The 27,192-nt window shown below is 39.9% G+C and overlaps 2 protein-coding genes across 4 annotated transcripts in view; both read left to right on the top strand.

Moving 5' to 3' along the window:
- The window catches only part of trip4 (thyroid hormone receptor interactor 4), a 72,040-nt gene extending 67,481 nt beyond the window's left edge, over positions 1–4,559 (top strand). Inside the window, exon 13 of the mRNA XM_020637653.3 lies at positions 4,204–4,559. Within this exon, the coding sequence (XP_020493309.2) occupies positions 4,204–4,268 (65 nt within the window). The 3' untranslated portion in view covers positions 4,269–4,559. The remainder of the gene's footprint in view (positions 1–4,203) is intronic.
- A 12,875-nt stretch (positions 4,560–17,434) lies between these two features.
- The window catches only part of LOC109986832 (zinc finger protein 609), an 83,666-nt gene continuing 73,908 nt past the window's right edge, over positions 17,435–27,192 (top strand). The window contains exon 1 of one of the 3 annotated variants that reach the window (XM_029278016.2): positions 17,435–18,517. The gene's annotated coding sequence lies outside the window, so the exon portion shown is untranslated. The remainder of the gene's footprint in view (positions 18,518–27,192) is intronic. The other 2 variants (XM_020637660.3, XM_020637661.3) reach the window with 2 other exon arrangements.

Raw genomic sequence — 27,192 nt, 5'->3', positions numbered from 1 at the left:
TTTTTATTCTCCAGTGTGTAGGAAGTTACGCTCACAGAAAGAGAAACAGCAACCAGACAATTATTCTTGTGATTATTATTGCAAGGAAGTGGATGGGCCTGCATGTTATTGATGTCAGGAAGAATGTCAATGAACCTCTATTTCAGTCTAATAAATACTCTTTGCGCTGCTGCCCCTGGATTTCCAAGGGATTATCTCTGTGCGCTTTCCATCAGCAATGAACTACATTCTCCCATTATGTGTAATAGGAATAGTATGCATGCACTCTTATTAGTGAATGTGTAAGGAAGGTATCTAAGTGTGGTGTATGCATGCATGTGTGTGGCTAAGTGTGTGTTCAGGGTTTTCTTTCCAGTCTCTATGATGGAGAGCTAGCCCTGTGCAGACAACCTGTGCTTATTTTATGGCCTCCTCCCCAGCTGCAGCATGAGGGCAATAAACCTTTCTCCAGCAATCTCCAAACAGTGCAGCAATCAATGGGAAATTATCTCAGCCAATCGATGGGCCAGCCTTTCTATTTCTCGGGCTCCCTACCTCTCCTGCTGTCCTATCTGTATCCCTTTCTCGTAGCCACCCCCTCCCTCTCTCCTTCCATCCCTTCTGTCTCATTTTTGCTGTCTCCCTGTTTTTTCCACCCACTCCTTCGCTACCCCTCCCCCACTTTCACTTGCATTCCCTCCAGCTCTCTGGGCTCCGCAGCACCTACTCTGAAATGCGACAGCTCAGCAGCTCCAGAGCCATTAACAAAAGTCGCCTTCTCCCAAGGAATATGTAACAGTGCTGGATTGTCTTTCCTGGGCAATATAATGAGTCTGACTTGTTCATTCAGCCACAGGGTACATCCCCTGACAGTCGTGACAACAAGGCCCACTTTACTGTACAGTATGCACATTGCTGTTTCTGTAGCCCTTGGTCGTTGGTGGCAAGTTGCACAGGACCTTGTTATTTCTCCATGTTGGATACATTTTGTCTTGGACATTGCCAGAAAGATCAATTCTTCAAAAATATGAAGCTATTAAATGATATCCATTCTAACATTAAGCACTGTAAACACTGAAAAATTGCAATGGTAACAGAAGTGTTATGAAAGTTAACTCATGTTTAGTTATTAAAATGGCACACAGTTCAGACGAGACGGCAAAGATGTTGATGTGGATACTGAGGTGGAATCACAGCTGCTTAAAAACCACCTCATCAAATTCGGATAAAAAGAGAACATTATGTCTGCAGTTTTGTCTTATCGTTGAAATTCTCTCTTCATTGTTTGGGTACTTCTATGTAGTTAAGTTAAAGCTCCAAAAATAATGTAATACATATTTTTCTATTAACAATGCAATGCTTGACCACTTCTATATAAAATAGGTTGTTGAAAAAATCATAACCTCACTCTGTAGATCCTCTAAACTCTACAGAGCTCTGTTACATTTCAGCCTGTCTGGTTTTCCAAACCCGGCTTTTTTGGTTCACTCTCAGCACTCTTGTAGCACTATTTCAGCCACAGCAGGCACTTGTTATCAGTGAAAAGGCTCAAGAACCAACTGAAAGCCACCTGCCTAGCAATACATGGAAGACAGTCCCTGTTAGCAACTAGCTAGGGAACTTAATGGAGCATACTAAAGACCCAAATACCCTTAGGAGTTATAGACAAAAAAAAGAATATTGACCTTACAATTTCTAGGTTGCAATGAAATTGGATACATAAATATGTTGTCTTATGTCAACTAGAAGTGTAAATGGAAACTGTGTAAACAGTTTTATAAGGTCAAGTTATTCAATTCAATTAAATTTATTTTTGTATAGCGGCAACTCATAACAAGTGTTATCTCAAGACAATACAAAAAGCAGGTAAAATACCTTACTCTTTGTCTGTTAACATTACAAAAGAGCAGGTAAAAAGACCTTACTCAAGTTATGTCAGCATTGTGTTTGCTAGGTGCGCTAACTACTGATATCAATGGATGATATTGTGTCTTTTGCAGTTAGTGGATTTAGTGAAGCCATAGGAGACAATCAAGCATTGTATTTATAAAATAGTCCACCTTTAAATTGATTCTAACATTTTTATGTATTATTATATAAGAAATATGTATTGTTTTTGTACTACATTGTGGTGTAAATAAAATAGTATAGCACCAAAGAACAATCAGTTAGCAAGCCATTGGCTGGTTTGAAGATCCAATACTTAAAGAAGACATTTCATCTGTCAACCAATGGAATTCATAATCCAGCAAAATGTATGGAAAAAATACCTCACTACACAATTTTCATTTCAGCATCCCGAGTTGTCATTTAGGTTGAAAAATGTTGACGCCTGTGCATATGGGTCAAACTGCGTCAGCATTGGCTAAATTAGTAACTTAGCATTTCACTAAAACTATCAAGAGACTTTAATGCTTGTTTTGATTTATACTTTGCACAGACTCTCAACTTTTATCAGTAAAACTGAAAGTCTACTTTCCTTTGGCTGCCATTAGCACAACACCCAAAAGTAAGCAAGAATGATACATTTCTATTTTAATGTTTCAAGTAATCCTGGATATAGTTCTGGCCGTGTTGCCAAAAATTCCAGAGTTGTTTCCATTCCTGAGCAGCTCTTGCTCCTGGCAGAACAGACAGACACTGACAGCCATTCAGACATGCTAGGAAATGTTGAGCAAACAGCACTTCTCCTAAACACCTTGTTTATGCTGCTACTTCCCACAGAGTTCAGCCATAACGTGACAACATGAAAAGAAAGCACAAGTGACAACCACCACCCCTGCCTGTCACACTTGTATCATTCTTTCCTCTGCCTCAGCCAAGGGGAAAACAGCCAGCTAATGTAGTGGTTTGACAAGCAGGAGGCCAGTGTTGGGCAGATACACCCAGGGTTGTTATTTGCCTTGCAGTTAAACAGGGTCAACATAGGTTATCAAAACCCAGCAGAGGTTGTTTTGCACTGAGAAGGATAAAGCAGTGAGTGAGAACAAGCTCCATTGGAGACTTTTAATTTGCAATTGATACTGTTAAGGTGTTACTGAGAGAGAGAAAAAAAAGTGTTAGAGTAGATGAGGAGGTCAGCTCCGATCAGTAGCTTTGTTTATGCACCATAGCTACAAGCATTTATATAAATAGCAACCTGACAAAATCCCACTTTGAGATTCTCAGCTGTTTTCCTCTTTGTAAACGTCTCATCGGAGGTTCACATGCGTTAGCAAGCAACAAATTATAACCATGGAAATTCTCACAACAATGGAGGCTACTGTTGGCAAAGTTAGTCGGCTAATCAGCAAGTTCATGCAGGTGCTGCCTGCTGGCTCAGCATCAAATCCACATGTATTAATTAAAGAATACTTGACTGTTATATTCTTGGCAGCCTTAGGAACACACCGCGATATGAAAATGTTGTGGGTACAAGGGGAACAACATTGAGAAACTCTTATTAATTGTAAACTTGGGGTTACTAATAAGAGCACTAAAATCAGATATTTTTGGCAGAGATGACACTTTCATGCAACATAGTTTCAAACCATCTTTATTAATAAAGAACCAATTTATAACAAATGTTATCTCAAGACACTTGACAAAAGGAGCAAATCTAGACCTTAGACCTCAGTTCTGTTGATAATTGAAGCAACAAAAGAACAAATGAGACCCCTGAATACGCACTTTATACATAGTCTGGCCTATTTTCCGTTTCAGTGTTTGTTATTATGCTGATGACACCATCTTGTATGTTATCTTCAGTCCAAAAAAAGGTGTTCCAAGATCATGCCCTCTTTATTGAACAGTAGCTTGCTTCCAACTATAAAAAAAATACAAAATGTTCACAAAATGAGAAAGCTCTATATTCCAGCTCCTACTATCTGTCTTTATTGCCATATTTTGTGGGTATGGTAATTGTTAATATTGGATTATCTTTACAGTACATCTACATGACTGGATTAAAGTCCATCTTATTTTGCTACTTACAAAGGCTGAGGTCTAATCGCTCTTTGTCATGGAATAAAAGGTCTCATTGGCCTTTTGCCTCATCATCTCTCTCTCTCTCTCTCTCCCAGACTCTCTCTCTCTCTTTCCCTCCGCTGTCTCTGCAAGGCCGTCTCTAATCAGCAAGGCCTTGAGCTCTCAGAAAGGTCACTCTGTCCCTTTGATGGTGTTTTGATTCATCCCTTCCTCTTTTCTCCCCTCCCACCCTTCCCTTTCACCCCCTTTCTCTCGCAGGGAAGCTGGAGAGTCACTACCACCAGGGTGCCAAGAAGGGGCTGGTCCCGTCAGCTGCAGAGTGATGTCAGAGGAGATAAAGATCCGGAAAAATCTGTTCAAACCCAAGAGAACATGCAAAATTATTTTTTATCGCCACATGTTTCACTGGGCCATTGGAACATATGATGAGAAGTTGTAAATGATGAGTTATCTTTCAGCTCTCTTTGTTTTTTTTTTTATTATTTGGAGATGCATTTACCGGGGAAAATAATGGTTAATGGAGTCGGTAGATATAAATTAATTTGTAAACATCTTCATTCTGATTCTCTACTTGATTGTTTGTTTGCATAAATAAATAAAATTTCCAAATATAACTTGTGCATCTCTTCTTCTATTCTGGTGAAAATGTGATGTGTCAGAATAAGAAATAATGACTGCTCCTTCTGAAAACACCATAGATGAACTAGAAATGCTAGGTTATGATTAATACACCCATCACCTCAGATAAAGAAACATTTAGCTAAATCTTCAATCTAAAGCCGAAGAACCAGAAGAGAAGTACGCCCTTGCTCTCTTTGTCATCCTCAGCTCTTACCCTCAGACCCAAGTCCTAATTTAGACCAACAATGGCTCTGTGTTAAAACACACAGCTACCTCATTCATTTCAATGAGACCATTACATCTGCACAGCAGGAGGGATGATGCAGAGTGTTCCAGCCAAGAAATGCTGTGTCGTCAAGCGAATCATCACGCTCATTATGCACATCAGTTTAAACCTACGTCACCCAGCAACACACTGTTTAGCTTAATCAAATACATGCATGTGCAATTGAATACCTTGTAGCATTTAGCTAATTCTGCTCACAAGCATTCAGTGGAAACAGAACCTTTCCGAGGCCATGAAAACTTTGAGTTGTGAGACTATACCACAAGTGACCATAAACATACATGTGATAAGCTCTAAGACACAGGTTTATGAGTCTTGGATGTCTTGAATGGCATTTCCTCTAGTCTTTACTAACTGTAAGGTCTCACCAACACAGAGGAAGACACCCCAGGCATTTTTCGGGGCGCAAGGATATTTTTGGCCTAAACAGCATTGGTTAACTGACTTGAACCGTGCTTCCTCGTCCCCACCACGAGAGTTTCAAACCAGTCTAACTGCACGATCGTGGCATATGTTTGAACACTGGTTTCTTTAGAGGATAATTCTACAGATTTCAGTTATGAACCTTCAGCAACACCTGTAGCTATTTGTTATAACATTTACATTGTCCTATTATCAAGTTTCTTGGGGCAGAAAACACCACTTTGGGCCATGCTGAAAATCGTCTTCATAAATTGTTAAAGCTTTATACGCACTGGCACAAAATCTATTTATTCTTAAAAATCCTCAAGGCCAGCTGATAAGCATTACTAAATTGCGTCGTTGAATATATTTTAATTTAGTACACATTCAAGCGGGTGACACCGCAGCGGGAGCAATTTGGGGTTCAGTGTCTTACCCAAGGACACTTTGACATGCGACTGCAGGAGCTGGGTTTGAACCACCGACCTTCTGAGAGATGAAAAACTCTAACTCTGAGCCTCCTCTACATGCATCAACAAGTCACCACTTTTGATAGAATCAATGAAAAGAATGCGCTGAAATACCTTTAAAATGTTGTTTAATAGATCTCAATGCACATAACGGTGTCGTGAGTGCATTGACACCTATATTTAAAGCTTACAATCAGGTATGCCAAGATGCAATATAATGCCAAGTGTTAACAAGGCCTTCACTCTTCTCAGGAGCAATAACATACCCATAATATGCACTTCCTGCATTCAGACTTCTTAAGAATCTTTTGTGCTGACATTGAAAAGCACACAAGGTTTTTAATACCTTTTTATTATTAAGTCTTTCCCCTGATTCAAGTGCTGTTGTGACAGGCTTCTATTGATACTCTGCCACTGCAATGTTATTTTACGTTACCTTTTACCTGTTCTCACATAACTCTGTTTATTCCCTTCCAAATGTGTAGAGTGGCTTTTCCACTAAGCTGTTTCTAGCCTGAGGGCGTATTTCACCACGGTTTGAAAAGCATAGCATGAATCACCAGCACACACACACACACACACCCATCCTGAGTTGCTATGTTTTTGCCTGTGCCTGGCATTGTAATTCGCTGTTGATTAGCTTAGATTTAGTCTTGTTTGAGTTGCAGATTAGCTACAACTCTGCGCTCCACTCCATTCAGCATGAGAACGCATAATTGCACCAGCCCTCCCGGTAATCTCCCACCCAGAGAATGTAAGAGGTCTCTTTTGTAAAGTTCCTCCATAGAAGGTGGGTTTTCTCAGAGAGGCTGTTTAAGAATGGACTGAATTCAGCCCCCAGTGAATCAACAGAGACAGCTACTTGCCCTGTGGGTGGCTTTTTCTTCTGTCTTCCAGATCAGGAGCGTTTCTCACGATGAAAACACACATCCAAGTTCACATAAACAAGGGTTCTGAGATGTAATGCTGAACAATTAAGCACAGGCAGTTTTTACTAAGCCTCTTTAGATAAAACCATACGATCATGTGCTGTTTTTGAAGCACAAAAGATGTTATGTACTGGAGTAGAAGCAATGCTCTTCATGAGCCACTTAGATATTAAAAACTATCCTGTCGGAGCTGCAAAAGAGGTGATGTTGTAAACCAATGTGGTTTTAAGAATAGTTTGATAAAAATGCTTATTCACTTCTTGGCTAGACTTGGATAAGAAGTCTAATACCATAAGAAGCTACAGCCAGAAGCAGGTTAGCTTGGCACAAAAAAACTGGAAACGGGGGCAAAACAGCTATTTTACCTCTTGTAACATAATCTAACATAATAATAATCTGCCCGCCAACATCTCTAAACCTCACAAATTACAGCTCTTTTGTTTTCTCCTGAAAAAAAAAAACACAAGTGCAAAAACAACAATTTGCCGTTATACAGGGGATTAAGTGCTGGGCTGGGCACAGGAATTTCCTGATGCCTCTGCTTTTTGCTTAGTAATTTCTCAAAGGAAAGAAATAGTCTGGCAGAGAAGTCCCATAAAACCACAGATGTCGATGGGCCACTGACCTTAGAGGTGCTGGTATGCAGATTTGGTTACCTTTTGTCCAGGCCTAGCTCGGTTAGAGGCTAACTTTACCTTCATTTTCAGTCTTAATGCTAAGCTAATAGGCTGCCGACTGTATTCTTCTCTGAGAAATGAAAACGTGAGCTCTTTCTTTAGAACATGGCGATGCACTATCAGTGGTGTTTCCATGTTTGGTCAGTGTGCCTGAGGCGTCTTCTGCTTCATCACAAACCAACCACCCTTCTGTTAATGATGCCAGTGGATATGGGGGAGGGGGAAGGGGGCTAATCGGAGTGTATGAAGCAATGTAAAAAAATCAGGTTGTGTCCAATTTTGAGAACCAGTAAGAATTCTAGCAAAAATCCTTGTCACCATCCAACTGTCATCCAATTAACAAGGGTTTCAAATGAGGTTAGACATTTAAACAGGATAATTAACTTATTCATTTGGGCTGAAAAAAAAGATGCCTGGCTGAATTTCCTGATTGAAATTAAATGCAATTGACTCCAGTCCAGAAGTATGCCCTCCTCACCATCAAGCCAAGTTTCCAGTTGTAGAAGCAGCAGGACCTTTGTGTGCTTGCTGAGAGACTGATTGGACTGAGGGCGCAAGGTCCCATCCCCCCCGTCCCCACAGGCCTGGAAGAGAAATTAGGCTATAGAGTACTTTAGAGGAGGTGGCAGCAGGCTGGGGAACAATACAACCTGGGAACGGCTTGTGGCTCATCCATCTCCTAATGTGTGACAGACTGCTGCCTGTCAAGGCTGGGAGGAAGAACAGAGGAACTATTTAGCGATGGATACTGTTAGTAGTTTCTCAATTAAGATGAACTGACAGTAGAATTGGTTTCCTGGAAATGATCACAGTGGTCCATTATTAGATCAACACCATCTTAGTCCTCCACATGTACACTACCACAACATGTTAACAAACAAACAGGGAGTAATCTCCACACTTTGTGGAACGAGAAACATGCTTATTCTCTGACTAAATGAGAAAAACACGAGAAGAGGGTTACCACCATCTGTAATGGTGTTTTTACATTTGCCCAAAACTCGTCATGACCTGATTGTGTGAACTCAAAACAGCCATGTTTTCACCCCCCACTTTACCTGGACATTTTCCCTGCCAGCCCTTTGCCAAAATTCCTTTGTGAAGTAGGGGTTTGCCAATGTGTGAACGCAACAGATAATATTCAAGAAGAGCCAACTGGGTGATCTATCACATGACCAGTGACTGGTGCGATCATCATTTCCATTGTGAAGCTGCTTCAGGCTTTTCTGCTCAGCAGTCTGTTATCTCCGACTTCTTCTTGATATGGCGTCAAATTGCATGTGGTTATTTATTTTTAAGTTTTTATTTTAAGCAGGTTTTTTTCTTTGCATCAAAACCAAGTCGGCTTGCTGCTAGCTTGAGTTCATGTTTAGAATAAAGACATTTAAGTGGAATCAATCTTCTCATCTGAGTCTCACAATAAAGGAAGACTATTTCCTTGAGTAAAAAAGATACACTTCATAGCTCACACTCAGTCTTTGCAAGTCTGTTACATATAAAACATGTCCTGATCATATACCTGACTACCTGATGGGACACCTTGATTTAAGATTGAGAGTTTAAAGAGTTACCGAGTTGAGCAGAATACCCTCCCTGCCTGCCTTTGTTGTGTCTCCGATGTGTCATGCCTCGGCGGCTTTGGTTAGTCCGGAGGTACAAGGGGGGCCCCATCTGAGCAGGGGAAACACAGTAACATTTGAAGTCTTTCATCCCTCAAGGCAAGTGAGTAAAACGCAGCAAGAGAACCCAGCAAGGATGTTTGTCCTTGATGGGTGGGCAACAGTAAATGTTCTGTAAAGGGTCATTTTCCAACAAATAAATTGATCAAAGGCATCTCTAGTGTGCAAATATCAATAAATCTGCACAGTAACAAGACCAAACTGACTTGACTTAAGGTTTCTGGCTCGACAACAAAAGGTTTTGGAGTCCTCGAAAGGAGAACAGATGCATAAATTCAATTAAAAATGGATTTCCCATCACAAATGGCTTTCACCCGCTGCCATTTCTAAAGATCTACTGATAAGGGATCAATTTAGTCCCTGACCTTTCGGCCTTAATGAATGGGGCAGTTGCTGTAACAACACAGATGTATTAGAGGGTGTTTAAGTTATTATCATGTCAAATTTCCCCAAAAGAAAACCCTAGAATCACCCAGTGAAGTGAAGGCAAAAGAGCCTCTGGTGAGTTCTTGTATAATGACTGTCCACAGAAAGCCCCCCAACCAGTTTGTTTTCACAGCCTCTCTGAGCTTTTTAACACACATGACAACACACACAAGACATCAGACGAGAGTCTGTCTTCAAGGCAACTCCTGTCACGAGGGCTAAATCTGTGAACACAGTGATTTGTCAAGCTTTAGTCTCTTGAATATGTAAAATAGTCCCTTCTAGGCTTTTGTTTTCTTAGGAAGCAAGCACTGTAACAGATCCATAACATGATTACTCTGGATTAACCATTAGCATATTGCATATTGCCATATGATAGACGATAGATGCAAACCCATTTTTTGCCACAGGCTTACAAAACCTGTTCTTATTCTTGAGACTGTTGAAATGTAATAATGTGACAGATGGTTAGATATTTCATAAACTGTTGAAATATGGAGGAAAGCAAAGGAAAGGGTGCAAGATTAAATCGTCATATAGATAATGCATCTTTCTTTCCTGATAAGCTACATTCAAGATATGTTTTGCAAATGTCTCATGACTGGAATTATTTCTGTTTGACTAACTGGGTCAAAAACCCAGTTAGTCCCAAATTGGATGTCTCATAAAAATTTAGAACATGGAGTCAAAAAAAATGCCTTCGCTTTCATTCTTGATCTAGTTTTTGTCTGACATGGGAAATAAATCATGTTGAAGGGAGAAATTACATTGACATTAACAATTTGTAAATCCCCTGGTTTTTTTCTCTTCCTTTGATTTTGCCTTGTTGTGAAGTATTCATGTCATGTGTTTGCCCTGAGTGGTGGTCTAAGAACCACAGCTGTCTTAGGACTTGGCTTTAGGATAATCTCCTTAGCTAAATATGTGCAGTTGTATTGACTGTACTGTTCATTATTGATCCATTTCTTGGCTCTTATCCAGTCTCATGTTAAAGAAAAAGCATTTCTCTGAAGCTTAATGTGTGTTGCATGACTCCCAACCATTAAGCACTAATGGCGGATAGCTCAGATGGTGGTTGCATTGCTTTCACCAGACAAACAAACTACAGGGTAAAGACACAAACATAAAACACCTCTAACTGTCCATCTGAATATCCCCTAACTGGAGTATAGATATTCAGAATAACTCCCTCATTCATCACGTCATTACTCTGTATATGATGCTCACTCAATGCTTAAATCAATAATGAGTCATAGGTTTTGATTTCAGACATTTACTAAACATCATCATTCTGAGAGGTTATCGAAAGTTATTTATGAAGTTTGCATGGAACATAATACTTTTCTTCACTTGCAAATTTAAAAACTCAGAATTGGGATACTTAAATTAAATGGTGGAGGGTGAATAAAGACATGTAGACGCAGGTTGTTTCCAAAATCGTTTCGTTTTTTTCCATTACTTTCCAATAAGGATGTTCTGTGAAGAAGAAGAAGACATACTTTATTGATCCCTGAGGGGAAATTCAGTTTTTTTACTTTGTTATTGAACATGCTACACACCCATAGGCCAGGAAAACAAAATGACATTTGCACAAACACAATCCTATGGATATGCACTTATGTAGAGATGTAAGAGTGAGGGGCTGCACAGTTGGGGGTTTGGTCCTTGCTTAAGGGCACGTCAACAGTGCTCAGGGAGTGAACTTGCACTTTTCCTGTAACCAGACCAATTTCCATACCGGGACATAAACTGGCGACACCCAGTTCCACATATACAGACTGAGCTTCTGCCGCCCCAAGAGGAAACTGAGTTTTACTGCTAGATTACATTAAACAGATTTGGACAGTAAACAACTAATTTACTACTAAACCCATGTTTAACTAAACACTCCTATCTCCCCCACTTGGAACCAAACACAGAACCTGGGGGGACAGAGCCTTATCTATAGTGGCCCCCTCCCTCTGGAACTCACTCCCCACATACATTCAACACTGCACTGACCCTCCTACTTTCAAATCACTGATCAAAATCACCTCTTCAAACAAGCTTTTAATATATGATTGTGATATATGTTCTGTTTTCTGTAGCTCTACCTTTATGTTGTTGCACTTATAAATATCTGTATCTGTATAAAAATATTTATCATTATGTGCCCGAAAAACTCAGCCAAGATGACACAAATGTGCTTTGTACCACGTACTCACATTGAAAATGAGCTTAAAAATGACTGTTCTGTTAAAATAAAAAAATATTGAAGTTATTGGAACCACTCTTAGGGCCTTTCTCGACTCTGGGAGTGATTAGACACTGGACGTTTGTACCACCCAACATTTTCAGCAACAGTGACACCATCCCTATCTGTTGTGTTTATGGAGACGAGAAGCTTTATCCAACAACTGACATGTACGGTAGAAGGTCAAACTTACCTTTTGAACATTGGGGTTGCTGATAATCTGCCTTTTGATGCTGTTCTAGAAACAGACCTACCAGTTCTTTATGATTTGTTGGAGCCAAAACAAAGCAGAAAGTGTAACGCTGCAGTAACCAGAATGCAGGCCAAGGAATCCAATGAGCCCTCCGCAATTCTCAGTGCCCTGCATTTTTTCAATGAGGAGTTGGAGACAACACCTGGGAAGTCTCGGGAACCCCGCAGACAAAGAAGGCAGGAGAAATTCCAAAAGGTTATGATATATATAAGTGATATGCAGATAACTGATCCATCTTTAGTCTCTTTTCCAGGAGTCAAAGGAGAAAGAGCCGGAGGCTGAGTTGGACATCGCAAGTGATGAGTATATCCTGCAAATGGCATCCTCTATCATCAACAAGAGTCAGTGTTGCAGCTAGTGGTTTCCCAAGCAACTAGAAACACCATACTTGCCTTGAGACACTCCGTTCCCTGAGCTTGCCACCGGGGCAAACACAAAACCATGGCTCTCATTAAAAACCATTTCCACTGACCTGGCCTGTGCAGAAATGTTGCTCAGTTTCCCCTCAGTGTCAAATAACATATGCTAAAACACCCCCCAGAGCTCCACTTCAACCACTACCCATTATTGGCTCCCCATTTGAGCGCCTTGGGATGGACATTGTTGGTCCTGTAGAGAAATGCAAAGCAGGAAACTGTTATATGCTGGTTATAACAGACTATGCTACCAAGTATCCAAAAGTCGTTCCACTAAAATCCAGTTTAGAAAGGCAAAAGCAGTTGCTTTCTGTTTGGTACAGTTATTTTCAAGGGTGGGCTTCCCTTGTGAAATATTAACTGATCAGGGAACTAACTTTATGTCTACTCTGCTGAAACAGGTGTACCAGTTACAGTGTATCAGGAGCCTCAGGACCACACCATATTATGCTCAAACGGATGGGCTAACAGGGCGCTTTAACCAGACCCTGAAACAGATGCTCCGGAAGTTTGTAAATGACACTGGGATAAATGGCTGCCCTACGTCATCTTTGCATACAGAGACTTTTGTATGGACATTAAGTTCGAGGGCTGTTGGCACTGTTGAGAGAGATCAGGGATCCAGATGAGAGAGCGGCATGCAAAAATGGAAACGGGTGGCCCAATTGCACATGGCGGACGCCCAGCAACCCAAGTCCTGGTACAACAAGTCAGCCTGGCAGCGATCATTCGACCCTGGACAGAAAGTGCTGGTGCTGCTACCTATTGATGACAACAAACTGTTGGCTAAATGGCCAACAGTAAAACTTGAAGACCATATTAACAGCCAAATCAAACACCTCTGCATGAGATGAGTTTCTATCACGAATGAACGTTATTATTTTCTTTAGATAGGCGTACTAATTTGCCTACGCTGTAAATATATATTTATATATTGTGTGGGGTTTTTTCTTATTGCTTTCAATATAACAAACCCTTATGTCAAGCGAACTTGGTAACTAGTAAAAGTAAAACATAAGAACATCATTCAATGTGGTGAGTGAATATCATTTGTGCCATGGTGTTGAATTGACAAAGTTTCCAGTGTCACTGTCATACCAACAGTGAAGAAATGGAGCAGTGAGTAATATTTAATACTCGCATAGTGAGAAGACATTTAAGTGAGTATCTCATTTAGGTAAGTTCTCTGCTCTCACCTCAAGCTGCGATACACATCTGGACAAGTATTTGAGCCTTTCTTTTGTTGTCTTTATAATTGGCAGCCGATAGCCTACCCTGACCTATGTTTTAATTTTGTTCTTTTTAAGGGAGGTTAATTATGATTCCAAAGAGCTGGAGAATCTCAAGTTCCTGGTGTCCTACCTCCATCAGCTCCTGGACCTGCACAAGAAATACAACTGCAGACTTTCACTTTCAGCCTTTGAGGGTGTGTCTAAGATTCAAACAAATAAATTAAAACGTGTGTGATGTTACAGGTGAACTCATTATGAGATACTAATGTTATGTTTAACCTTATAAAGCAACTTTGTTTTACGTTACTTTCACTATGCCAAGTTATATTGGCACGAATTAGAATGGTGATAAATTTCTCTATCCATATTTAGTACCACCAAGTTATATTTAAGACAGAGAGATTAAACTGTATTGGAATATATCTTTGCTGCCTCGTCCGTTTTATACGTTTATCACTGATGTTTTTCCAACTGCATTTTAAGCTGGTTTTGTCTGTAATCATTCTGTTTGAACTGCCTTTGACAGGGAAGTGTACGGAGTGTGGAGTTCTTCATGCTGGACAAAGAGCCGGCTCCGCCACAGTGGAGAGCAGTATCCTGCCTCATGACCAGCTTCTTCAGTTTATCAAGGTAAAACAACTTCTGACTTCCTCAAAACTACCAAACATTCACAAACACAAACAAATACCCTTTAAATGCAAGGTTATTAGTTAAATGGTGATTTAAGTCTTGGATATGACAATGACTAGCAACAAAGTTGATTTGATTGCATTCGTCTCTTTGTGGCCAAAATGTACACACAAAATCGGCAATAAATCATCAATGTTTGCTTTTGTATTTTGCTGTTTTTTCTGCTCTCTTTACGGCTTTTGACGGGAGTCAAAGAGTGGGAGGAGAACAAGGCGGGTTCGGTCGATCTCGCACGCGAGAAAAGATCGAGAGATTGGCAGGAAAAGTCTGTTCAGAGCATCATGTTTCACCAGCCATTGGATAATTACTACCACACGATTTAGGACGGGGGTGTATTTCTCTATCCATATTTAGTACCACTTTTAGTTTTGAAGTTTTATTTAAGAAAGGGTGATAATGATTTGTGGTGGTGTATCCATGAATTAAACTGTATTGGAAGATATCCTTGCTGCCTCATCAATCTTATACGTTCATCACTACGGGTGAGGTGGAGGTCTCGTCTTTTTTTTTTATTAATGCAAGACAAAGGACAATAGAGAGACAGAGAGAAAAAAAGATATATATATATATAGGAGGGTTCGAAGGAGACTGCCATTTTTACGTTAATATGAATCACTTTTCAAAGTCTGAAAACTTTCAATTAGTTGAGGTGACATCAACGTATAATATTGAGTTAACAGAACATTTTCATAGACTTGAAGTAAAACTAACTTTTGAATTTTATGTTATTTTGACTTTTTGTTCTTACAAAAAGTCATAGTCTACTGCTAAGCAAGTGAGGCTTAGCTGCATGCTAACATCAGCATGCATCTAGTTAAATGCTTACACTGATGGTAATCAGGTGTATTCTAAACATGTTAACTCTAAATTTAACTTAGCTAAAAAAAAAAATCTATTTGGCATTGAACACAAAGTACAACTGAGTCTGATGAGAATGCATTTGTCTTGAAGATTTGGTATTATTTGGCATTTGATTAAAGTTTTAGAGTTGAGGAGGACTTAATCAAAAGAAGCCTGAAAGATTTTTGAGTAAAAGCTCAGTGGATCACCAACATTATAAAGATACATCATGATGGGGCATGAACGTTTGCACCGTAAGGGTCATGGGAATCCATCCAATAGTAAACCAAACTTTAATCCAATAAGGGTCCAAATATATTAAGATTGTAAGTGGATCTCTAGCGACTCTGACTTACTTGGACCATTAGTGACTTTACTAAATCTACTAACTTAATTACTTTACTCATTTTGTTGCAATCCAATCAAAAAGTGAGACATTGTTTGGTTTACACTAGCAGATGGATCAACAGAAGGACCAGCGTGTCTGGCTTCTAATGGAACACACATTTAAAAACGACAAGTTGAACAGCAGTCTTTAACATAGAGAATGGAAATGAATGGGGGTAATGGTTAAAACTATTTGATGAATCATTGGAATCTATTATTAAAGTTACTCACTTGAACCTATTACGTAGCTTAACCTTCGATTTTTACTGATGTTATTTACATGACTTCTTCTCTATGTTACTGCCTTTTTTAAATATGCTACAATGCTATCAGTTGACAGAAACCTTTCATTTGAACATGTGCTAAACAACATGTCTATTAATATGGGTTTCAAGGTTTTACAGTTTTTTTTTATAGAGTAATGGAAAGATGATCACACAAATGGAGCCAGCCTCTCTGTGATTCCACATGGCTGGCTGATTAGCCCTTTTCGCTGATGGAAAACACATGGAGTCCACACAGCTTGTTCATTTCAGCTTTGGGTTGGTGCGACACTCAGCAGCTATGGAGCACTTGGTTTGGAGCCTCGAAGGATAGTCGTCAACAGAAATGTGTCCCCTGCAGTCCCCCACTCGCCACTGACTGTTATTTAGCTTCTCAATGGAGGCTGGCTGCTCCCATGGGAGGGCATGAGTTTGCCTGCCAGCAGGAATGCATTGGAGGCAATAGAGGAAGATGGAGTATGGGATGGAGGATGGTGAGTAGCTGCTGCTCCTGCTGCTGCTGCTGCTTTTCCCTCTGTGTGAAAATGAGTCCATTAATTCAGCCCCCTCCCCTTGCTTCTCCCCCGGCCCTCCCTGTGCCTGTTGTCTCTGTTTGTTAGCGAGATGATTCCTTCTGTCATGTCAAAGGCAACATTATCATATTCTTGTTGCCTGGGAAACCAGCGCTGAGAGACAACGACTTAAAGCCTTCGTGGTGTTTGAAGCTGGTAAACATGAAAGGTTATCCATGGAGCTGTGAGGGTCGGAACCCAAACGTATCCGAGAGGGTTATATTGTTGGAATCATTTTATTTTCTGTCTCAGTGAGAAGTTCCCTCTTGGTTGTTTGTTCATACCCAGCTCAGTTCAATTAAAACATGGATTTGAAAGTCACAAAGGTGACAATTTCAATTCACACTGAATGATAAAGATCAAGATTTTACCTTTTTATTTTGTCTTGTGCCTAACAAAAGGACTTACAGTCTTATATTGTGTTCAAGTATGTTTAAAGAGGCGTTTTGCACTGGCAAAAACACGTTATATGCAGACGATATGATTTTCTATTTGAAATGCACTTTGTTGTGTACATACAATCCACTCTCTAAATAAAAAGCAATCACAGTGTGTAACAGATTATGCTTAATTGATTGTATACATTAGTCAACTGTAATGACACTCATTTCTTATTGCACACTTTGTGTATCTGAGCTGCATAACAGCTTTATTAGTAATATATAGCCATGGACAATGTTTGAGTTGCTAGGTTTGAATATATTCCTTTGGCCTGTGTTTTTCTTCCTCTTGCTTACACTTGCTCTGTTAAAAAAATAAAAAAAATACCACTCTAATGAATAAAGACCACTTCAACACACTGATCAACCACAGGATCAACATTCACTCATTAAAATGTTATTTACAACAGCAGACTTGGATTGGTGTTTTAAAAAAAATCATTAATTTTATGGCTCATTCAAGTTTATATCTGCAGACCAGATGGCTAATTAAAAACGGAGAAACCGTTAGAATTTATTAATGGATAACCAACATGTATTTTTAACAAATAAAAACGTCAACCCAAAACTGGTTTTGAACCGGTCATTTTAATGATCTGTACCAATAACCATTTGTTCCTCCTTTAAAAAACAAGGTTCACTGTTATACTATAATTGTAACTAACCTCTTTTAAAGTTCAAGGCATCATAAAAACAGACCCAGTGATTTATTAATGTAGCCTGATTATATTCAATACTATAGCAGTAAATACTAATTTTGACCTACTTGCCCCGTTACAGAAACAGTGTAATTTCACATTTGAGAATTGTATTCCTACTTTTACTTTGTGTCCAACTTCTTAAATTGTTGCATAAACAGCAGGAGGATCGGACGCTAAAGTCTTACTCTCATTTTCTGCACCTCAAACAGAAATGCACAATGTAATTGTTTTCCTTATAGGCTGCATACATACAATTGTGCAGAAATTAAACACCTTGTAAACTCTGTGTGTGTAGGCATATGGCTATGTGTAATATATTAGCTATATAATTTAGGCTACATAGCCTTTATATTTGCTATAGAGGGATTCGCTTTGCAGAATAACGGGTGGTTAAAATAGCCACAAAGACAAAGCTGGTTGATTCTCCTCGTCCTCGATGAAAAAAAAAACAAAAAACAACACACTAAATCACGATCCGTGTAGTGCGGTTAATCCAGTTCCGTGTCTTTAAGCCCGGGCTCCGTGGACTGTGACAGTTCAATCCGACTAGAACGCCTCATCCTGGATTTCCTTCCCGCTCCCCACTGCTGCTGGTTGGCTACATTGTATCAGTTCCCACACGAAGAACCCACCGCGGTGCTCATCCAAAGAAACGGTGAATTACGGAGGAATTAACCTGGATGGTACGCGACTCGCAGTGGGATTAATTGTCGGGAAGACCGCGGGAAGGGAATGGACTTGTGTCGGGCTTGAGACGGCACCGATTTAAAAAAAAAAAAAATGCCCTCCGGACTGGGTTGTTTTCGATGTGGACGGTTATCTCCAAGTGTGATGGCAGAAGTCCAGTGAATCGCTGGCCTCCCCTCCTCTCTTGTGTTGGATGTCTTGGGGGAGTGCTTCTGCCACTGGTTTCTGGTGCTTCACATTTTCATAGAGGTTTTTTTATTTTTTATTATTGTAAATCAAGCCCATTGCTCTGATTAGTTCTTTCTTTTATGGAGTGCACACCACCATGGACGGAGCGGTGTTTGGAATAGGAGTGGCTAGTTAAGTCGGTAAGTTACTATGTTGTTTTTTTTCCTCTTTTTTTCCCCCCTCTCACTCTCTCTCATTGTTGATGGTGCTACCGACTCCTTAGCCATTTAACGTTAGCCTTGCGTGCGAGTAGAGCTGGCTAGCTTCACACCATATAGCCAACACAGCATGCAGCAGCAAAGCTAGCCAAGGCTGACTGCACTCTGAGCTCATTGTTTCACTCTGCCAGCTAGCGTACTAGTCACATTAGCTCATTACACCAGCTCTGTTAGCTGCTTGAAGTTCAACCAAGGTGCAGTGTAAAAGTGGAAACTTACTTCTGAGCTTTGTTGAAGCACCGACACCAACAAACAATGTTAATCTTCAGTATTAGTTCTGACCCGAGGAGGGTAAATGAAGTGTCTTTCAGTATTACACATGAGGCATTAAACCCTCACCTGCCTGCATTTATCATTTTGACCCTTTTTAAAAGTTGAATGTCAGTTCATGAATTTCATTGTAAAATTAGTTTATAAAGGAGTTGAGATTCCACCAGTGAGGCGTAGTGTTTCCCAAGCTGTGTCCCGGGGACCCCCCCCCCTCCCCCAGGGGTCACCTGTGAAGGTGTTTTTGAGTATCTGTAGGAAGACAGGAAAAAAAAAGTTTCTCAATAACGTGTCACTTCTATGAATCTATGTGGTGCTAGTCAAGACTGTTTGAAACCTCCTTTTCACTTCCCCCTTTTTTTTTTGGTGCCACTGTAAGAATAACTTAGACCTTTGCTTTTAACAAGTTATGTGTGGCAGAGCAAAGTCATCTCCTGTGAAACCTTAGGGGAGAATGTATTAAAAAACAAATGAGGGATAGTGGTCTAATAAAACGTGTAGTTAGGGCTTTCTAACAAAAAAAAAAAAATGAAGGAACCTTCTCTCCAATTTGTTTTCGTTGGCTCATTGTGTTGGGGCTGTCTCAGCGCAGTAAAGTGAGTCATTCAATTAAAGAGGAATTGTTTTTTACAAGACCACTATGGGCTAACCCTGTGGTCTGTGCTACTCCGGAGAGTATGACAACACCACATTAAAGACTTTCCAAGTAGTCTGCAAACCAATACTGTGCTCCGATTAAAAAGCCCCAATTACAGAATTTTATAATTTCTCAACATGGACATTGGAAAGAGTAGGAAGTCAGGGACGGAGAGTGGGGAATGACATGTGGGAAAGGAGCCCGCAGTTCACACTTGAACCCTGCCTGGAGGACCATAAGCCTTTGTATATGGGGGCTAACCTAACTGCTAGGCCATCAGCTTCTTACAATGGCGTTTTTTGGGTAAAAATAATTATCATCGATAATAATACTATCGTAGCTGTATGATGTAGCCCCCTAGCAATATTTTCTAGGCTTACGGTGTAACCTGCTGTAATTGGGATAAGCATTTAAGGCTATCGGGACCAAGACCTCCTTCTCCGTTCAATGGTAATTACTTGCAGTTGGTGTAGCAACATAAGACACTGGAGAGAAATTGTCTTCAACATAAATGTTACGTGCACTCAAATGCAAAGTATGTTTATAGAGATTAAGGAGAATCATAGAGATTAGTAAAAAAAAAAAAGCTTAATTGTTATCAGAAAACAGCAGACGAGTTCTAGAGTTGTATTACAGCAGATGAGTTCCGCCTCTTGCGCTCTTAGTGACTGGTAACCTTGCATACAGCAAAAGCCCCCTATATGCTAGTGGTTAATACATCTGGACAGGAGACCAGGAAGCCTCTGATGTCCAAAAAACAATCACCATTAAGATAGAATTGGGCTTTTTAAACATCAAAAATAGTGATCATCAGTATAGAAAATTGGTAATAATCAGCCTTTAGAGCACAATCATCTCTCAAGGATGTCTAATTTGGTACATTAGAAACAAGTGTTTTTGTTTAATGTCCTTCTTTCCGCTGCTATCTGTTCAGATAAGTGCACCAGTCCACAAAAATAAACCTTGAATATTTGGCAGTGAATCATTTGACTCGTTCCTGAAGAGCCTCAGGCATCCCTGACTAATGCTGCAGTTAAGTTTTAAATATAAGTTTGGCAGATCCATTGTCCGGGTGTGGCAGTAACTCTGGGCTGGAGCTTCTTAATGCAGGCATTTAGATATTACTTGGAATCACACAATAAAAAAAAAGACTTCACTGTACTGTTAATCCGCTTTGTGTTGGTGTGTTATACTGTAATCATGTCTGATTTGCACTGAACACTTGTGCCGTTATTTGGATGTTGGAAGTTCTAAGAGCACAACCCACTTATCCTGCAGAAGACCTGTGGATTTGTAAACACTTAAGCTGTTTGCACAATTGCACTCCTGAACATATGTAGATAATTTCAGGATGACTGCCCACTGAATTCCTCCAAATCTGGTTGTTCACACATGCACCTCACAGCTGGGGACTATCCCTGTCGGACTCGAGGGGGCGTGGGGTCTCCCGAGGCAAGACGCGGCGTAAAAAGAACGCCTCAGAAGTGGAGGACGAAGCAACGGAGTCGACACTATAATGAAAATATTTGCCTTTACATCAATGCTTTTTGCAGAATCACAAAAGAGCGGAGAAGAAAATACTGGCAAACAGAAACAATAATGTTGCCGTTAAATTGTTTACACGGCGATCGTAACGGTCGTGTGCATGCAGTCTATGCATCATGAAGGGAATAAACGTCATCATCCCCTTCCCCTCGCTTGATTTGAATTCTCCTGATTATATCCTTCTGCGCTTTCACATCAGCTGATTTTCTGCTGAAAAAAAATACAAGGGGCGCTTGGCAGAAGAAGGCAGAGTGAAAATCTGGCTTTTTGCATTTACGCATGCAGCTCACACTGAAAAGTTCAGGAGTTTTTTTCAGGAGTTCAGTGCAAATGAACAAGGCTTAAGCACTTTGTTGTGAAGGTCAGCTGGCAAAGCAGTTGGTTGGTTGAAGTGTAGCTTTAGTGTAACCTTGTCAGCCATTGAGGATGGCCTTTGTTATTGTTGATGATTCTAGGTCTTGCATGGCAAGCAATGTCAACAGAGTTCACACATTCAGCACTCAAGAACACAAAAATAAATGTTGGGCGTAGGTGTTATGCATATCCCCAGTATATTGGACATTTTATCATTCTACTCAGCCAGCCACAAAAGACTATTTTGGTCAATGGCGCAACAAGAACATCAACTTTACTAGAGCAAATATAATTTCTCTTTAAGAGAGTCTAGCCTTTCACTTAGGCTGCCATAGTGTTTAGCCGTTATTGATTCATTTATGCCTTTTTGGCATTGATTTCATACAGAACGTTTTCTTCTCATGCACTTGTCATTCTTAAATCAATACAAGATTTAGTAATAAAATACTGTCAGCCTCAGAGGATTTCTCATTGCCAATGATTTCCACCGACTTGAAATAATTAAGCACGCATAATTATAGTTGGAGCACTGGTGTCCTTGTTAACAATTTCACTACTTCTTCAGAGCAAATGTGTTATATCTTCTGTTCCATCTCTTTCTAACAATTCAAACTCAGTTCACTGTGAAGCACAGAGCTGCTACTTCTTCCTATCCAGCTGAGTACTTGTTTTTTAAAAGCCAGATCCTCTCCATCTGATTACCTCTAATCATTGTAAGGGTTTTAGGAGCCTTGTTGTAGCTTGCCAGACACATTTTCTACAATCTGACAGAGCCATCAATCGTGGAGGAGGAGTGAAATTTAAGACTCTAAGCTCCACAAATTTACATGACATTTTATAGATGCCTGGGATGTGTGCTTGGATGAAGTAAACAGGAGAACAACAGCATTTTGTGAATTTCCCTATTCACCAATTTGATTTTGTGAAAACTAAACAGCTGCGATGTGACCTTTTGTAAACCAGGATAGCATGGGAACAACTGATTGTGCCATTGACTGATGTGTCTGTATGTGACTGACATTAAAAATGTCTTTCAGAATCAGCTTTATTGGCCTGGTATGTGTAGCTGCTTCTGTTGCACAATAAGAAATGTCAACCCCTTAAGATGTGCAATAATCATTGAGGTTTTTATTTCTTAGTTCAGCCTTTAACCTTATTAGAATCTGTTCCAACTAAAGCTGCATATCGGAGTAACCGGGTTGAAGACGAGAATTTAACAGTGTTTGTTTTGAGGGTCCGGGGCATCAGATTAGTCCAGGACAAGGGGATTATGTTGGCTTTGTAAGGCTCCTGTCATCTCATGGCTGCACACCATCTGATGGCAAAGTAAGAAAGGATTTAGCCAATATACTTTAAGGTAATTCTAATTAATTTAGTTACTTCTAAAATCACTTTGATGAAGCCATTTACCTTTGGTTGAGTGTGTATACCCTCATGCACTTACAGTCTGGGTTTTTACTTGGGTGAAGATAAGAAATGCCTGCCAAATGGGAAGTGTATGCGTTTCTTAATTCCCTTTGTGCAGAGGGGAGTCCATATTAAGCCTCATAATACAGTTAGTGTCATTAGACGTGTTGAGATGAGATGGAGCACCTTTGTAGTATAAAACATCGTACTTCGTTTCCCCAAGGTTGAGATTTATTTGAAGTGGTCCACCCTAAGTGGTGGGGGATGGGCTTGTTTAAGCACTGGCTGGAAGCTCCAACATCCTGCACGGCTTTACAAGACCAGACTGCCAGTTAGTAGTCAGTAAATGTAATTTCAAATCAATGCAACGTCTTTTCACCCACTATTTGGCACTGCATTTAGCTGGAAGCCATTTAAAAAGAGGAATTGATCCATAAGACAAAAAAAAAAAAAAAAAGATCCTTAAAGGCATTTGAGTCCAATAATCTTTTTTCTAGCTAGATATCTCAGTATGCTGAAGTCATTATAACGTTATCATTGTTACATTCATGCCAATAAAGCTCATGGAATTTAATTGTAACTTCAATAATATGTCAACAAGTGAATGAATCTAACTTTAATGCAACATCTTTATTTTCTACTATTTATCACAAGATATAGCACACTGGTCAGGAAGTAGGCTTACTGTAAAGATCCAGGTAGATCCATGTTTTGACAGTCAAATAGGGTTATATTGGTGTAATATCTGCTGAGAGAGAAGTGTTGTCTGGAGCTGTTGTGGGAGGAAGGTCTGGACTGTATTCGGATCATCTCTTCGTCTTACACAGGAACACAACCCTCTGGTTTAAATACAGCGTTTAGCCTCACAGCAGTGTGTGAAAGGCATTGCTGTTTTCAGATTCAGATGCACCCAAGAAATATCTTAACGCTGCAGAAATAGTGGAGTTGGGAACGTCACCGAGTGCACAGCTAATTTCACTCACACCCATAGGAATTCATCATAAAACAGCCTTTAGCAGTTTAGCAAGAATAATCTGTTTCAACATACCTGAAAAAGCATATCTCATAGCCTTTCACACGCCCTTAGCATGAATGTGCCTGTGTGTACTGAGAGACTATCTACCTTGCGGTTGGTTGCTTGGTTTTTCAAAAATAACACAAACAAAGAGCACCAATGGGCTAACCGTAAGACCAGATAATTCTGTTTTCAACAATGAAGTGGAACAACGCCTTGCATGACCTATACGACCAAATTTGGAAGCAAACCTAGGCTTCTGATTCAACGTTTTCAGACGCTATTTGCCCACTTTTGCAGTCAGAAACAGATTAGAAATATTTATTAGCTCCCAGCGGGGAAACTCATTTGCTACCTGGCCAGTTCACACATCAAAAAACATCGACAGTACAATCACAATACACATCAAGTAAATAAATAACAAACACCAGTGAAACCATTTGAGACATCATTTACAGCCATGAATCAGAGCCACAACTAAAAATGTTAATTCAAATATCTGGCTGCTGCTGGAACAAAGGACCTTCAGAGCCATTCACTAGAACACTCGTCGCTCACTTAAGGAGCTTCGGAGTCTATTAAAAACACTGCAAAGGATTGCCTTCAAGGATCTGAACTGTTTTTGGTTTGGTCCTCATTCTCTCCTCAAAGGTTACCTCTTGTGAGTCTGGGGTTATGCCGATCACAGAGCCAGCCGTTTTGATCAACGTATTGATACTTAGTACTTTCAGTCAGTGGATATCTCAATAAAAGAGTGGTCAGCAGTATTTTCCAAGGTTTGGGTTTCTGTGGGTTCAAAACAGCAGGATTACTGTTCAAATGGAGATCAATGTGTCTTGGCTTGCCACAGATATCATTTAAACATGTAGATTGCTATTTTTAATGTTATTTTTTTGGGTGCGTTTATGGCTGTATTAGATAGGATGGCTGAAGTGAGGCGGAAAATGTTGGGAGGAGCGAGTGGGGGATGACATGCAGCAAAGGGCCAATGTCAGATTCGAACCCAATGCCTCTGTGACAAGGACCCACTGTATATGGGGTACACAACATAACCACTAGATTGCTGTTGAAACATTCCCTTATTTATTTTATATGGTCTGTATTTTGTTGAAAGGCTGACTAGATGTGTTTGTTGTCATGTAAACGTATACAGTTGTGTTATGAGTCAAAGAATCTCCTTTTATTTTTTATGGAATTGATTCGATTCCTCACTAGTGAAATTCCAATTACAGCAGAAAGGGGCCCGCTCTGAATGCTTGTTGCACAGTTGCTTCTTTGCCAGAGTGGTGATCCATCTTTTCCTGGGATGTGAGCCCATGTTACACTCAACTCTCCCCCACACAAGCCATAAAGATATTGTCAGCTTTTGTGGCTCTGTGCACTCTTGAGTGCTGCAAAATGCTTTCTCATTTGACTCTGGTTGTGCTCCTCTGTGTTCTTAGAATGAAAGCACAGAGGAAAAAATAAATAAAACCATCCTGAATTGACTTTTTATTTCTGTGTTTTAATAATGAAGCTCTGTCAACCAGTATCAGTGTGTTTGACACACTATTGCCTTCAGTGCTGTCTTCATTCATTCATTCATAAGCTACATGACCTCGTTTATCACACTCGCGTCACTTGTTCCCGACACTGGTGATCTTTTCAGTTGAGCGTGACAATTATCCATCTAAAAATGGTTGATGGATGTTGTGTCCAGAATCTGGTATCTCATTGTTGAGATGTTTAACAGCTGTTCTGCAGTTTGATAACAAAATGTGTTGACAGTAAGCAGATAAATCTAGCGTCCTCTCTCCCAAGTTGTGAGCTCTAATCAAGCACAGCATCATCTTTTGTATGCCAAAAGAAATGGCTGCCTTTTTTTTTTTTTAACTCACCTTATATCGACAGTTATCAACATACTGTCAAATGTAATGAAAACAAAGCCCCAAGTTTTAGCTTTAGGCTGCCAAAAGAATGACTGCTCTAGGTAGTATATTGGTTATTTCAAATCAATTCAGACAGGATAAAGTGAAAATGACCTCCTGGGCTGCCTGAAACCTCACTGAATTAAACTCTATAGTGTTAGCAGTGAATGTGTCCATCCTTAATTACTGGTCTACAAAATAGCTGATATACAGTTATGCTTAAGTCCCCCAAAATATATATTATCAATTATATATTTCAAAAATTAGATGGCAACCTAAGGGCTTACTTTTGTTGGCAATGTCTCAAAAATGGTCTCCAAAGGCAACCTGGCAACTGTAACTGTCAAGCCATGTGTTATATAAAGATACATCTGACTCAAGCTTACTGTCGAGCTACAAAAGGCCTGTGAAGATGTGACGTGCGGGAATTCTTCAGAGAACATCAATACTTGAGCGTGGTGACAGTGAGTGAGTGGGTGGTTCTGAGGCTCTCTCCCGGTTGCCCTTATCAAACTACAGAATCACACTGTCGTCTGAACAATCAAAGAAGAAACAGGTTTCTTTCTCTATCCAATGACACATGCCCTGTTTGTGTGATTTTGAAGGGTAAAGTGAAGAACATCCAGAAATGAAAAAAAATTGCCACAATTGAAAGTGAAAACAGATGAACTTATGTATTCAAACTTCAATACCCTTTAAAAAAAAAAAAAGTGTGAATTATTTTATTTTGCACTACAGCTGCGTTAATGTTAACAGAGCTCTACTGGCCTGTTTCATCTCACAGCCTGAGCACACATGGCAGCAGATGAAAGGAAGAAGAAAGACATTTTACATCCATTTTAGTTTAAGACATACTCCCACCAGAGCAGCCTCAGTTTATAGACCACTGAAGTGTTGTCATTCCTGCCTGCACTGATCATGTCCAGTTCCTTTTACTGAGCATGGATAAAGACTTAACCGCGATCATGGGCTTTAGAAGTTTTATTCTCCATGACATATTCATATCATGGGGCTAGTTTATTAGGCAGTTAAAAGGAAAATAAAAGGAAAAAGAAATCTCTATCTATTAAAATACATGAGCCTAGTACTGGTTGGATGTTTTTGCCTTAATACATTTTGCTTTAACTCTTCTTGGATGGTTCCCATCTTGAATATTAATTCAAGGAAATCCCCATTAAATGAATTTTTTTTTAATAAACTAGTCAGATTTGGATTGGAGAACAGGTAATCATATTCCGGCCCCTCGAGATTGGACATCAATGACCGGCCACTTGCTGTCATTCTCCACTACATGTGGACAACTGTTAAACATCTTTAAGTTAATGTTAAATTCATCAATCCATTAATATCCCGTTTGGAGTCACAGGAGGCTGGAGCAAATCCCAGCTGTCATCAAATTGGAGATAAGGGTACACCCTGGATAGGTCCCAAGTCATTCCCAGGGCTGACACATAGCAACTAACGA

This window comes from Labrus bergylta, chromosome 3 (assembly GCF_963930695.1).
Source record: "Labrus bergylta chromosome 3, fLabBer1.1, whole genome shotgun sequence".
Classification (NCBI taxonomy): Eukaryota; Metazoa; Chordata; class Actinopteri; order Labriformes; family Labridae; genus Labrus; species Labrus bergylta.
This window is presented reverse-complemented; position numbering and strand designations above follow the sequence as displayed.